Source organism: Carcharhinus amblyrhynchos, chromosome 3, assembly GCF_965287045.1.
Source record: "Carcharhinus amblyrhynchos chromosome 3, sCarAmb.v2.hapA, whole genome shotgun sequence".
Taxonomy (NCBI): Eukaryota; Metazoa; Chordata; class Chondrichthyes; order Carcharhiniformes; family Carcharhinidae; genus Carcharhinus; species Carcharhinus amblyrhynchos.
In genome coordinates, this window is record NC_137326.1 from 98519657 (window position 1) to 98533243 (window position 13587).

The 13587-nt window shown below is 39.7% G+C and overlaps 1 protein-coding gene across 2 annotated transcripts in view; it reads right to left on the minus strand.

The window, feature by feature from the left end:
* Positions 1 to 13587, minus strand: part of LOC145341470 (cilia- and flagella-associated protein 337-like) — a 65246-nt gene that overhangs the window by 16895 nt on the left and 34764 nt on the right. For both annotated transcript variants that reach the window (XM_080186435.1, XM_080186436.1), the window contains 4 exons: positions 10019 to 10216; positions 6454 to 6614; positions 3721 to 3830; positions 1904 to 2050 (listed from right to left, as the gene is read on the minus strand). In XM_080186435.1, coding sequence (XP_080042561.1) covers positions 1904 to 2050; positions 3721 to 3830; positions 6454 to 6614; positions 10019 to 10216 — 616 coding nt within the window. The remainder of the gene's footprint in view (positions 1 to 1903; positions 2051 to 3720; positions 3831 to 6453; positions 6615 to 10018; positions 10217 to 13587) is intronic.

The following is a 13587-nucleotide window of genomic DNA, read 5'->3' on the forward strand; positions in this document are numbered from 1 at the left end:
GATGAAGGAACTGGGATTACAGGAGAACGAATTCCAGGAAGTAAATCGGCACAGGTAGCAGAGTTGTTAGCTTTAGAGTGGAGTACAGGAAAACAAGTTAACCTTCACACTGACAGTCTGCTTTTGTAGAAATTCATGACTATACGACAGCTTGGAACAGGCGAGGTTTTATTACTTCAAGTGGAATGAAAGCCCGATTAAAGATTTAATTCAAGCATCTTATAGTCCCATAGACGCAGCTGTAATCAAAGTACAGGCACACAAGAAAATTAAAAGTCACGCTCAAAAGGGAAATAGTCAAGCAGCCAGGGCAGCTACAGATCAGTTAGAACAAAATTGGGAAGGGAACACAAACAGCAGGTGTGGCAGCACTGCAAGCTAGTGATAATCCAGACATTAATGTGAGGCAAGTACAACAGCAGAGGGGAAGAAGTTGAGATGGGAAAAACAAGGAGGGCAAAAATGGTAAGATGGTGTTTGGAGGAGAGAGGGGAAGATAATAGCACCAAAAGCAACACAATAAATCTTGGTTAAGTTGTATCATGGAGTAGCACAGACAAGCAGAGACAAAATGATTAATTTGATTGGAAATTGTTGGCGAAGGAAGGGAATGGGAGAAATGATAGCCAAATTCTGTCAAAGGTGGAACCAGGTTGTTACTGAAAAGTTAGAATGGGGAACCAGCCAAAACGCAAAAGAACCATGGGAATATTTGCAAATGGATTTCATAGGACTAGTAGCTAAAGTGAAAGGGAATAACTATTATTTTGTGATTATTGATCGGTTCACTTGATGAGTTGAAGCTTTCTCATGTAGAGATGCCTCAGCTAAAATTGTAGCTATGATATTGGCAGATGAGAAAATACCTTGATGGGGAATGCCTCTTCACTTAGATTCAGATCAAGGAACTCATTTCACAGGGAAAATTTTAAGAAAAGTTTGCAGAATGTTAAGGATAAAACAAAGATTTCACACCTTATCACTCCCAGAGTTCAGGAATGGTAGAACAAATGAGTCGAACAGTGAAGAATAGTTTAGCCAAAACCATTTTAGAAGAAGGAAACAATTGAATATAGGCTTCGCATAGAGATTGGATGAAGTTGGCAGAGGAGAACACTTCTAAGTTACCAGCCCCTGGGAATAAGGTAACAGTGCAACTGATGATAGACAAGAAAATGTTAGGAACTGGATGGGAAGGGCCTTTTAGTGTCGGTGTGACAGGACAATTATGTACCATAATCAATGAGAAATACTGTCTACAATGGCGACATTAAACACAGCTAAAACCAAATCATATTGGGCAACTCAGTCATAACGAAATTGTCTTGGCAGACGGATATTGCAAGATCGATCATCACTAGATAGGTTCAGACAAATTTGCTTAGTTACGTTTGAGTGTTGACACTTGCTGGTGTCCAAGCTCCTCCAGGGCTTCTTTTATTATCAACACATAATATTCCTTGCGGCTTCGATTCTACTCCATTTAAAATAAGTCTGGGTGCTGGAATAGATGTGTTAAAGGCACAAATACCTATTCATGTGACCTGGCCTTTCTGTGCAGGATCTATTTCTATAAAAATCTATCCTATTACAAGTTCTGGGAAATCCTGATGTTATATATCCTATGATCTCTAAAAGACTGAGTAAGCTGATTCCACACAATTAAATTTGCCTGTGATAAAGATACTGGATGTAAAGGTATTGTTAAAACTGCACCAACACACACTTCACCAAACTAAAGGCTGCAGCTGAAAACTTACTTTATCTCAATTCCTTATTTTTTAAACCTTTAGTGTGAATTACACCATTTAGGAGTTTTGTGGTGAACCTTTTGACTTGAAACTTAGATTACTGACATGTTTGAAATTCAGTTATAAATGATGTGAAGGAACTAATTGCTTACTTTCAGATAATGCAGGGAACATCAGTTTTTCATTCTCAGTTTCTTCAAACTTTACATTAAAGTATTTATATGGATTCTGCAGAAAGTCTGGTTTTGGTACATCAGTGATTTTCTCCAAGTCTTCCATATGTAGGGAACTAAATGTTCCTGTAAAGCCAATCCACAAGTGAATAAAAGCTCTTTGAACTTTAAAATGTTATAGCAAAACAAATATTTTTTAGTTTTGTGTTTCAAATAATCATAGAATCCCTACAGTGCAAAAAAAGGCCATTTGGCCCATTGTGCCTGCACCAACAACAATACCACCCAGTCCCTATGTCTGTAACTCCATGTATTTATCCTGCTGATCTCCCTGACACTAAGGGTCTATTTAGAATGGGCAATCCAGCTAATCTACCCACCTTTGGATGCTAAATGGCAATTTAGCATGGTCAATCAATCTAACTTGCACATCTTTGGAGTGTGGGAGGAAACCAGAACAAATGGAGGAAACCCATGTAGACACAGGGAGAATGTGCAAATTCCACATGGACATTCATCCAAGGCCAGAATTGAACCCATGTCCCTGGTGCTATGAGGCAGCAGTGCTAACCACTGTGCCAATGTGCCTCCAGTTTATTTATTGATACTGAAAAATAGTTTAAGCAAATTCTTCTTTAAACACAGTCATTCTGCTATTGTGATATTAAAAAAGCAACAAGAATATATGGAAAATAAATTGGAAATCAAACCTATTGAGTTTACTGAACTCTAACCTAAAGCTTTAATTAGAATTAGTAACAGGTAAGATTCTAAGGAGAAACTGCAGCTACACATCAAACTAAAATTCAATCAAATTGCATAAAATTGAGCATTATGTCATTGTACAAAGATTATTTGTTTTATTGGCAATCCAAAAGTTAAAATTTGAAAATTTTCCAGGCTGTAACCCTTCATTGATAAATACTTTCCTATCCTCTTCACAATCGAGTTCTTGTCACTTTATGAAGTGGTTTGAAAGCAAGTATTTCAATAAATATTTTAACTTTCAATTTTTGGATGTAATTATGAAAATAAGAGGAACAATGGATTCTTTCAATTTCCCAGAAAATGTCCCATTTAATTTTATAGCAGGAAGTTAGAGATACCTTGTCATGTACAAGTAAAAACTATGAATTTGGAGATACATAGCAATAACTTGTACTGATGGTATCAAAATGACATTTATGAAATTGTATCCAACTTAGTCTCCACAATTGCCATGTTAATATTGCACACAGTTACACAATAACAGGATTTGTTCATGTAATAAACCAATTAATGTTCTATAAATGACTTTATAATCTTTACTATCTAAACATTAATATTCTTAAATGAGCCAGTGAAATCTGAACAAGTCAGTGGTTTAATTTTAAAATAATTAATTTTGAACTTACTTTAAATCCTTCATGCTTCATACAACTGATGAACTTGTCATATTAAATTGAACTAATCTAGTACCTGCAACTTTCAACTTTATAGGTTATATCTTGGTCAAATACTCTCAAACAATCCAAAGCATTTCCATTTGCCAGAATATTCTGAAAGTCACATTGTACATTAGGTTCAATAAACTGCAAAATCTCCGTGCTCATTTGAAATAGCTAATTATGCTTTTAAAAATGTTAAGTTCTTAAGTGTGGTCATTTGCACTTTCTATAAGGTCCTGTTTACAGGGAATCAGTTTATTTGCTCAACATCAGTGGTGTAGTTGTGAGTAAACATTTTTGTTAACTTGGAAGACAGTCTAATGGACTATTCCACATGTAAAGGTTTATGTGCGGAGAGATTATTCTCACCAATAGGGTTCTGCATTTTGCCCCAAGCAGACAGCCGCGGTCTTGGTCTCTTCTGGATTCTGCTTTCTCTAAACTTGTTACCCAGAAGTGTACTTTCCCATGCGTTCACCCTAAAAAATAAATTTCAATATTACTTAAAAAGGTACAAATTTGTTAAAGCTTATATTTGTAATCTATGCATTTTTCTAATATTTTTGCAACTTATTTTAAAACCATTTACAAGAACTTTTACCTTTATCTCCAGTCAACATTCATTTCTCCTACATGAAAATGTTTACTATATGTCTGATGTGGATTAAGAATGATCTTGATAGATCATTAACAAAAATGATTAAAATACATTAAAACTTTTAATATGGTTTGGTTAAGCATTGATCTTCTAAATGAAAATCTAAGAAATGCAAAAGATTCAATTTAGGGACCCAAGTAGAGAAATCACTAAAAGCTAGTGATCGGGTACAAGAAGAAACTTAAACAGGCTAATAGAATATTAGCTTTTAACCCAGGCAGACTAGAACACAAAGGGGTAGAAGTTATGCTACAGTTATACAAAGCTCTGGTTTGACACCATTTAGTGTATGGAACAGTAAGGAGTGATCTAATGGAGGTGTTTCAGATGATTGAAGTTTTCAATAGGGTAGAGAGAGAGAAGATATCTCCTCTGCTCAGAACAAGAGCTTTAACTTTAAAATTAGAACTAAACCATTCAGGGGTGATATGAGGAAGGAATTCTTCACACAAAGCATAGTGGATCCTGATCTCTCCCCTTCTAAGCTCTGTTGATACTGGATCAATTGATAATTACAGAATCAAGAATGATAGATTTATGTTCAGCAAGGACCTAATCATAGAATGATAGAGGCTTACAGCATGGAAACAGGCCCTTCGGCCCAACATGTCCATGCCGGCCTTTTTTATAAAACCCTCAAACTAATCCCAATTGGCCGCATTTGGGCAACATCCCCCTATACCCATTGTACCCATATAATGCTTTATAAAAGATAAAATTGTACCCGCCTCTACTACTACTCCTGGCAGCTTGATCCAGACACTTGCCACCCTCTGTGTGAAAAAATTGTCCCTGTGGTCACTTTTGTATCTCTCCCCTCTCACCTTAAACCCATGCCCTCTAGTTTTAGAATCCCCTACCCGTGGGAAAAGATATTGACTATCTACCTTGTCTATGCCTCTCATTATTTTATAGACCTCTATAAGATCACCCCTCAGCCTCCTACGCTCCAGAGAAAAAAGTCCAGTCTATTCGGCCTCTCCTCATAACTCAATCCATCAAGTCCTGGTAGCATCCTAGTAAGTCTTTTCTGCGCTTTTTCTAGTTTAATAATATCCTTTCTATAATAAGGTGACCAGAATTGCACAAAGTATCCCAAGTGTGGCCTTACCAATGTCGTGTACAACTTCAACAAGACGTCCCAACTCCTTGGTTTCTGACCGATGAAACCAAGCATGCCGAATGCCTTCTTCACCACTTTGTCCACCTGTGATTCCACTTTCAAGGAGCTATGAACAAGTAACCCTAGATCTCTTTGCTCTGTAACTCTTCCCAATGCCCTACCATTAACTGAGTAAGTCCTGCCCTGGTTCAATCTACCAAAATGCATTATCTCGCATTTGTCTAAATTAAACTCCACCTGCCATTTGTCAGCCCACTGACGATTGGCAGATGGACCTTAAAGGATATGAAACCAAGCAGGCAGGTGGAGTTAAGTTACAAATCAGCCATGATGTAATTCAACGGCAAAACAACCTCAACGGACTAAATAGCCCATCCCTCTTCCGTGGCATTGGCCTAATTTTATATACTAAAGCTATAAATGCAAAATGTTGTACAATTTTACTTGAAATAACATAACAGATTGTAACTTTCAGCCAACTGGTTTCTGAAGATGAAAGAATACTGATTTGAATATAAACAACCTAGAATAGAGTATATTCAAATTCGTGACAGACTTTTGATCAAACATGGTTTTTAAATATTTAACATAAAAGATCATGTTACAGAGGGCAACATATTGGCATGGACAGAAGATTGGCTGGCTAACTGGAAGCAGACAGCAGGCATAAATTAGTCTTTTTCTAGTTGGCAAGATGTAACGTGATGTGCCACAGAGATCGGTGCCAGTACCTCAACTACTTACAATTTCTATAAATGATTTGGATCAATAGATGGGTGGGATGATTGCCAGATTTGCTGATGACACAAAAGATAGATAGGAAAGTAGATTTATTCAGGCACTGATCGGGATGCCATCTGATCTCTTGAGCAACAGGGTTTTGCTGTTGCGTTGAAGCGTGATTTTTTTTTGACAGTGTCATAACATCTAGAAACAAAACTGGTTGTTTCCTTTGATGAGAAAAACTATGGCTTTCTTGCCTGAAACAACAATGCCATTTTTTCCTAACATTTCGCCCAATGTCTTTGAATATTTTTAAGGCAGAGCTAGATAGACTTCTGTTAAGCAAGAGGGGGACAGATTATTGGGAGTAGGCAGACTGCAAATTTGAGGTTACTATCAGATCAAGCATCATCTTATTAAATGGCGGAGCGGGTTCGAGAGGCTGAATGACCTATTCGTACTTCATTTTCATCAAGATAATAGAAAGCAAATCAAAATCCAACTTAGTTATAAATATAGCAGTAAGCAAACACAACTATAAATGCAGCAGCTACATGCTGCTTTCGCTATTAATTCTTTTTTTGTCATAATGACTTACCTCCTATATGTATCCATTTTCTCCTTAGTAACTGGGGTGCTGGGTTTGAAAATTGGCAGCCGCTCTTCACGTCTCACTTGTTTCTGATTGACAGTCTTTTCTTCGGCTGCTATCTTTCCATCAGGTGGAGGCAAACACTCGCCAATTCGCCAGTGCTCATCCTAAACAGAGTTCTTCAAATTAGTTACGTTTCTAAAATGCACTCATTTATCCTTTTTAACATTGATGTCATTTGGAATATAACAAATCTACATTTAATGGTATGTGAAATAATAGATCAAATTGTTCTTATCACTTCAGTACCCTCCCAAAATGTAAATTCTCTCCTTTGAGGAAAAATTTAAAGTATGAATTATTAATATAAACTGATGCCCATTTGTGGAGATGTTTTCTTCAATTGTCTCTGAGAAAATGAAATACAATCATAGAATCCCAACAGTGCAGAAGGAGGCCATTCAGCCCATCGAGCCTAGACCACAATCCCACTCAGCTTCGATCCCTGCAACCCCACATATTTACCCTGCTAATCCCCCTAACCTACACATCTCGGGACATTAAGGGGCAATTTAGCATGGGAAATCAACCTAATCCGTACATCCTTAAATTTTATATCGGTGTGATATATATATAATGTAACTAAGTGCAATTAAAACTGGACTTCCTAGGGTTTCACAGCACAGAAGGAAGTCATTTTGTCTATCATTCCCATCCCAGCTCTATTTAATTTAGTCCCACATCTCAGTCTTTTCCCCATTACTCTGTATGTCCAATTGCCTTCTGCAATTTCCTACAGAATCTGCTTCCACTAACCGTTCAGGTAATGCATTCGAGATCTTAGTTGCTTAACATATGCAAAATTTCTTAGTTCCCCTTTTAGCTACTTTGCCAATTATTTTATACCTCAGACCTCTGGTTACAAGCCACTTTTTCAGGACAAATCATTCTTCCCCACTTTTTCTGAAAGCCATTCATAATTTTGAATGCCCAATAGGTCTCTCCTAAACATGCTGGCATGAAGAAGAATAATCAGTTTCTCCAACCTTATGATATAATCCCTGGTATCATCCTCTATACTCTCTACAAGGCCTTGACATCCTTCCTAAAGTGTGGTGTCCCAGAATTGAAAACAGCACTCCAGCTGAGGCCTAGGCAGTCATTTCTAAAGGTTTGGCATAACTTGTTTACTTTTTGTATTTAATGTCTCTACTTACACAGCCAAATATCCTATGAACTTCCTTAACTGCCTTATCATCTTTCTTTAAGCAGCTGTTGTGACAAAGTGGTAGCATCCCTACCCCTGGGCCAGAAGCTCTAGGTCCAAGTCCATCGCCAGGATTTGCTGGCCACGGAAGGAGCGTTTGAGATGTGGTTTAATGAGCTGATAATGAACTCAGGCATCCTTTAAACATTTCCACAATATTCCCGAAAGGGAAGAATATGAGAAGGTTCACTAAACAAAAATCAATTTGCCCTGCCATCTTCAAAGATTTGTGAATATACAGGCATAGCTCCTTTTGCTCTTGCATTCCTTCAAATGGCACATTTAGATTATATTGCTTCTCTCCATGTTGTTCCTGTCAAAGTGCATTACTTCATACTTAGCCACATTAAATTGCATCTGCCAGGTATCTGCCCATTTGACAAGTCTCTTTTTTAATTCATTCATGGGATGTAGGCATCACTGGCATGGCCGGCTTTTAAGGCTCATCCTTGATTGCCCACGAGAAGGTGCAGCCAGCTTCTTGAACCACTTTAGTCCTTGTGGAATAGATACACCCCAGTGCCATTAGACAAGAAGTTCCAGGATTTGACCCAGTGACAGTGAAGGAACAGTGATCTCCTTCCAATTCAGAATGGTATGCATCCTGGAAAGGAACTTGCAGGTAGTGATCTTCCCGTGTGCCTGCTGTCCTTGTCTTTCTAGGTAGCAAAAGTCACAGAAGGTGATGTGTAAGAATGCTCGCTGAATTGTAGTTGATCTTGTAAACAACACATCTGCTGCTACTGTGCGCTGGTGGCAGAGAGAGTGAGTGTTTAAAACAGTGAATGGGTCATATTCAAGTGGGCTGAATATTCCTGGGTGTTATTAGAGCTGCATTCATCCAGGGAGTGTTGGATTATACAATTAGGTTGTGCCTTGTAGATAATAGCAGACATCTCCTGATATCTGCTATTATTTCCTCACTATTCACTAAGCTGCAAATTTTGCATCATTCACAATTCTTCAAAACACTACTTCCTATATCTAAATCCAGGTGAATACTAAATAACAAGGAAAGGAATAGGCTGAATACCAATAGCTGGGAAACCCCAACGCATATTTCTCTTCCATCAAAAGAACATTTACCGAAGTTACCATCATCCCTTTGATTCCCATGTGCTTTTTTTTCCCAAATCAATCTGCCTTGTGGCACTTTATCAAGTGACTTAAAGTGACAAAACTATTATTAAAAGAAATCTTAGGATAAAAGGATACCCAACATCCTTTATAAAATACAATAGGAACAGCATAATTTTGAACCATGTTGATAACATAAGTTCCCATCAATTGACAGAAATTGCGTTGATATTCTGATGTACATTGCTGAAAGAAGAATGCTATTGCTGGCATCTTTTTTTCATTTTAGACATAAATATCCTAAATATTTTATTAGAATAACTAAATTATTTAAAATATTAAATGCAAAAATATTTATTTAACTGGTAAAGATTATAACAGAGAAGTAGATTAGAACAATTTATGAATTATATCTAACTTTGTAATTCACATCATCAACTGTGTATACTAAAGCAATTTGCTTTCAAGACGTTTGCTACCAAGTATGATACATGTATCGCTCGGTGTAAGTAATAAAATCTGTGAACTTAACTCCCAAGGTCTGGAAGAAATTAAGGCATTGCTGAACTTTTGGCTCCTCAGTGTAGCTGTTTCTGTGCATCTGCGATCTGACAGGTAGTATTTGAACAGTTGTAGGCTCTCAAAGCAAGGGCCATAATCTAAAAAATAGGGCCACACCATTTAGGAGAGGTGTTAGAAAACACTTCTACATGCAGAGAGAGGAGGAGGTTTGGAACTTACTTCCTCACATGGCGGTGGATGCTACTTCAATTGTTAGGTTTAAGGCTGGGATAGACAAGTTTTTATTGAGCAGGGGTATCAAGAGATATGGGCCTAGGGCAGGTATATGGAATTAGGCCACAGATCAGCCAAAATCTTATTGAATAGCTGAACAGGCTCTAGGAGCTGAATGGCCTACCCCTGTTCTTACATGTGGGGACCATGCACACCTAAATTAAAGAGTACTGCTTACTAACCTGACAATTTCACTCCAGACAACTGATAAAACATGGAACAGCAATTCAGGTAGCTGTCTCTGCTTCATTTTACCACACTGACTAAAGCAGGGCAAGGGCAAGAAACGGGTATAATTCTCATTGTCATGAACACTTTACGATAGCAGCATAGTGCTGCATTTTTGAAAATAAGGCAATAATGATCATGGCACAGCATTACTTTCTTAACCTACATCCATGCAAGCGAAAATAAAAGAATAATAGTCTGCACCTGTCCAAATACACCGATCAGTGATCCAGAAATGTCACTCAAACCAATGCTGCAGTCAGCTGATGCGGAAAGAATGAGCAAATAGTCATCCTGCACACAAGTTTCAAGGTGATTGATGCAATCGTTATGAGGTTGTATTGCTGCCACCATTGGTGGAGGTTGAGTAATGAGAATGTCACTGGAACATAAGCAGTATTCCTAATCAGAAACAAACAGAAGCATCATGTGTAACGGCGGACGAATAACAATGTTCTATTCTAAGTTAGATTAATAATGGAATTAATCTCCCTCGCACAGGCAATCTGTGTCAGATTGCCCCTCGGCTCCTTGTTTTTTTTAAACTATAAATGTTTCCATCTCGTCTTGCCCAACCTTGTGATTCAGGCCAGGTGAAATCTGACTAGTGCAGCGGATCCCTAAGGCCAAGTGTTGAAGGAAAGGAGGCCAGGCCTTGTGGGGTGGGGGGAAGGTAGTTGGGGGCAGGGGGTGGGGAGTCCCCTGAGGAGGAGTATTCGGGGTCTGGGGAGTCTTGGGGATCTGTACAATACTTACCCAGAAGTTAGAAGCCATTTTACTTCTCCTATCTTTCTCTGAGTAACTTTGGTGTAATCCACTCAGGACCATCTGAAGTTAATGGCACAAGCTGTGCTTTCAGATGGTTCTCAGCACAGAGCATTTACTCAGGGAAGTTTGCACTTCTGGGAAACTGCTGTAAAAGTGTGACCTTCCAAAGGAGATTCCCCAGTGCATCTCTGGGTATTCCTAGAGATAAGATAAACTCATCATAATCCCAGATGACCATAGGCTGCTCTCCCATTTGAGGGAGAGAACTGCATGGTGGTGATTTAGTCTGAAGGTCACGACACCTCAGGCAAGGGGCAAGATTGAAAAGGCAGGGTCTTCATGAAACCTCAGCCAGTACAGGAATTGAACCTGTGCTGCTTTGCATCACAAACAAGCCATCTAGCCAACTGAGCTAACTGGCACAGGGTCACTTAGAGACCTCAGTTAAAGCGGTGTAGAGGCAGGGGAAGACAGAACATGGCCATATTTTACAATATTAGCAGCCATATGATAAGTTTAGAAGTCCTATTTGAATGTTAATGAATGAATATTAGAGAATGAATTAGTGGGTGGGTAAGTGAATGATTGAATGGGTAGCTGGGTGAGGTAGGTAAGTAAATAGGTGGTAGGTATATGAGGCGATAGGATTGTGGGTGAGTGGATTGGCAGATGAATGAGATGATACGTGGATAAGGTGGCAGCTGATAGGAGAGGAATTCATTGGGTTGGGTTGGGTTGGGTGGGAGTCAGGTGGCCATGGTAAGTTATAGGGAAGTCAGCGGAGGTTGTGCAGTTGTGCAGTTACCCAGATGTTAGACTATGTTTTAATCTGTTCAGCATCACCTGAGTAACTATTCAGGTAAAACAGGAGGTCTTGTGGGGCAGTGAATAGTGTCTCTGCCTTTGAGCCAGAAGCTCTGGGTTTGATGGACAGACTTGATGGCCCAGAAAGATAAATTCCTAATTCTGCCAAACAGATTAATTATCAATCTTTAAACCTTCCCAACACACCTGTAGCAGGCGGTAAGAGTGGAGAGTCTCCTGGTCATGCATGATTGGTGTGGTCTAGCACCCGTCAAACTCTGACAACAGGCTAGTGACCTGTTCAAAGAAAAACCAGCTATGGAAACAGATATAAACATGTGCTGTATTTGCCTCATGCACCACTAGGTGGGGGAAGAGAAATAAAGAAGATTTTGGGAGCTGGTGAACTGTCAGAAGTCTATGACTAGCTCAGAGTTATTTGTGGAGAATCCTGTGGAGCAGGTGAATTGCTCATGAGAAGTTGAAACTTCCCAGGTTCACATGTCAGAATTCCCATAGGGTCCTGACGTGCATTTTCAGCCATATGTCAGACCTCCAACAGTCCGGAGATTGTGAAATTTATATGTTCATAAACTGATAAATGGACAACAAATGGAGTTGCAAGTTTTAGATTAGTATCCAGTTTAACATTAAATTTCACAGATTTATGAAATCTGTTTCTATTAGATTGTGTTTATAAATACTCTTCCAGTCTGCCACCTTCCTCAGCCCACGATTTTGAGTGTCATCAGCACCGTGCCACAAATCGGCGCGGAGCTGATTTCAATATTTAAATCAGTATTTGCATCCCACTAGCAGGCCAGGGACTGAAGTGTCCAGGCCTGTGAGTGTGTCTCCTGCCTCCCCCACCATCCTCTGCCAGAAGTGGTTCACTCCAGCGGAGTTTACTACTGCTCCCCATGAACCGGGGACGGGCAGCCCAACTGCTGGAGGGAATAGAGGCCATAGAGGCTACCAGGAGGCCGGGGGTGAGGGGGAGTGCCTCCTTGGTTATGTCAGCCTGGCTCCCTGGCACTGCCCAGGGGGCAAACTGGCAACAACCAAGAGCCCCTTGGCAATGCTCATTGGGCATCTAGCAATACCAAGGGGACAATCAGTGGGTCCTGCTGCCACTCTGCAATCGGGATTGCAGGCAGAGGGAAAGAGGATAGCAATCGGGGCTCGCCAAGTGGGTAAATTGGGGAGGGGGTGTTGGGGAGATTGGGTCTGGCAACATCGAATCTAACCCAGAGAGGTCCAGGAAGCCGGTGATTGGGAAGCTGGCAGTGCAGGGCCACAGCGCACATACTGTTCCCCACGCTGACAGATTGATGCATATGCAATAGCCTGCTCAGCGCTCTGCTGCCAGCCTCTAGGGCAGGAATAGGCCCTGCCCCCAGATTTTCAGAGTGAATCCGGCTAGGGCACTCTGTCATGCACAGAGTGTGGGAGATTCAATCTGAAAATCCCGCTAAAAAAAAATCAGCAGGATTACTCCTGTTTTCACGTGAACTGGGGACTTCTTGGGCGAATCCCAGCCAATATGGTAAAACCATTGCCTAACTATTGGAGGAATATTCCCACTGATAAATTATTTATGATAACTAGGGTGCTCAGATTATAAGATCAATGCTTTCTCAGAGCCAGAGCTGGAAGGAGCATTCAAAACTAATTGGAAAACATTCCAAAGCTGGAAAGTCAGACTTCAGGGGGCTAATCTCACAATCAGTAAATCTCAGAAAGCATGGACACATAGCCTATTAGTTTCCATCCATAATGGATTGAAATAGTTTGAAATTTTTGTGCTTCTTAGGAGTGCTGGATTTTGGAACTATCCCTCACAATAAAACGCAACTGGTCTGAAATAAAAGTCTAAGCAATGAACAGAAGCGTAACTCAGTTTTGGATGTTAGGCGCTGGTGAGAATAGCAGCACATTATTAGATCGATAGACAATTAAAACATACCACTAACTACAGTATTTCTTCATTTGAAGTAAATTATCTCCCTTACTTGAAAGCTTATTTTTAGACTGTTGCGTTTTTAAAAACTCTTTTGTAGGATGTGGGCATCATTGACAAGGACAGGATTTATTGCCCGTTGATGATCGTTTCATGGTCACCATTATTGAGACAAGCTTTCAATGCCGCCTTTCATCAACTGAATTTAAATTCCACCAGCTCCTATAGTGGGATTTGAACT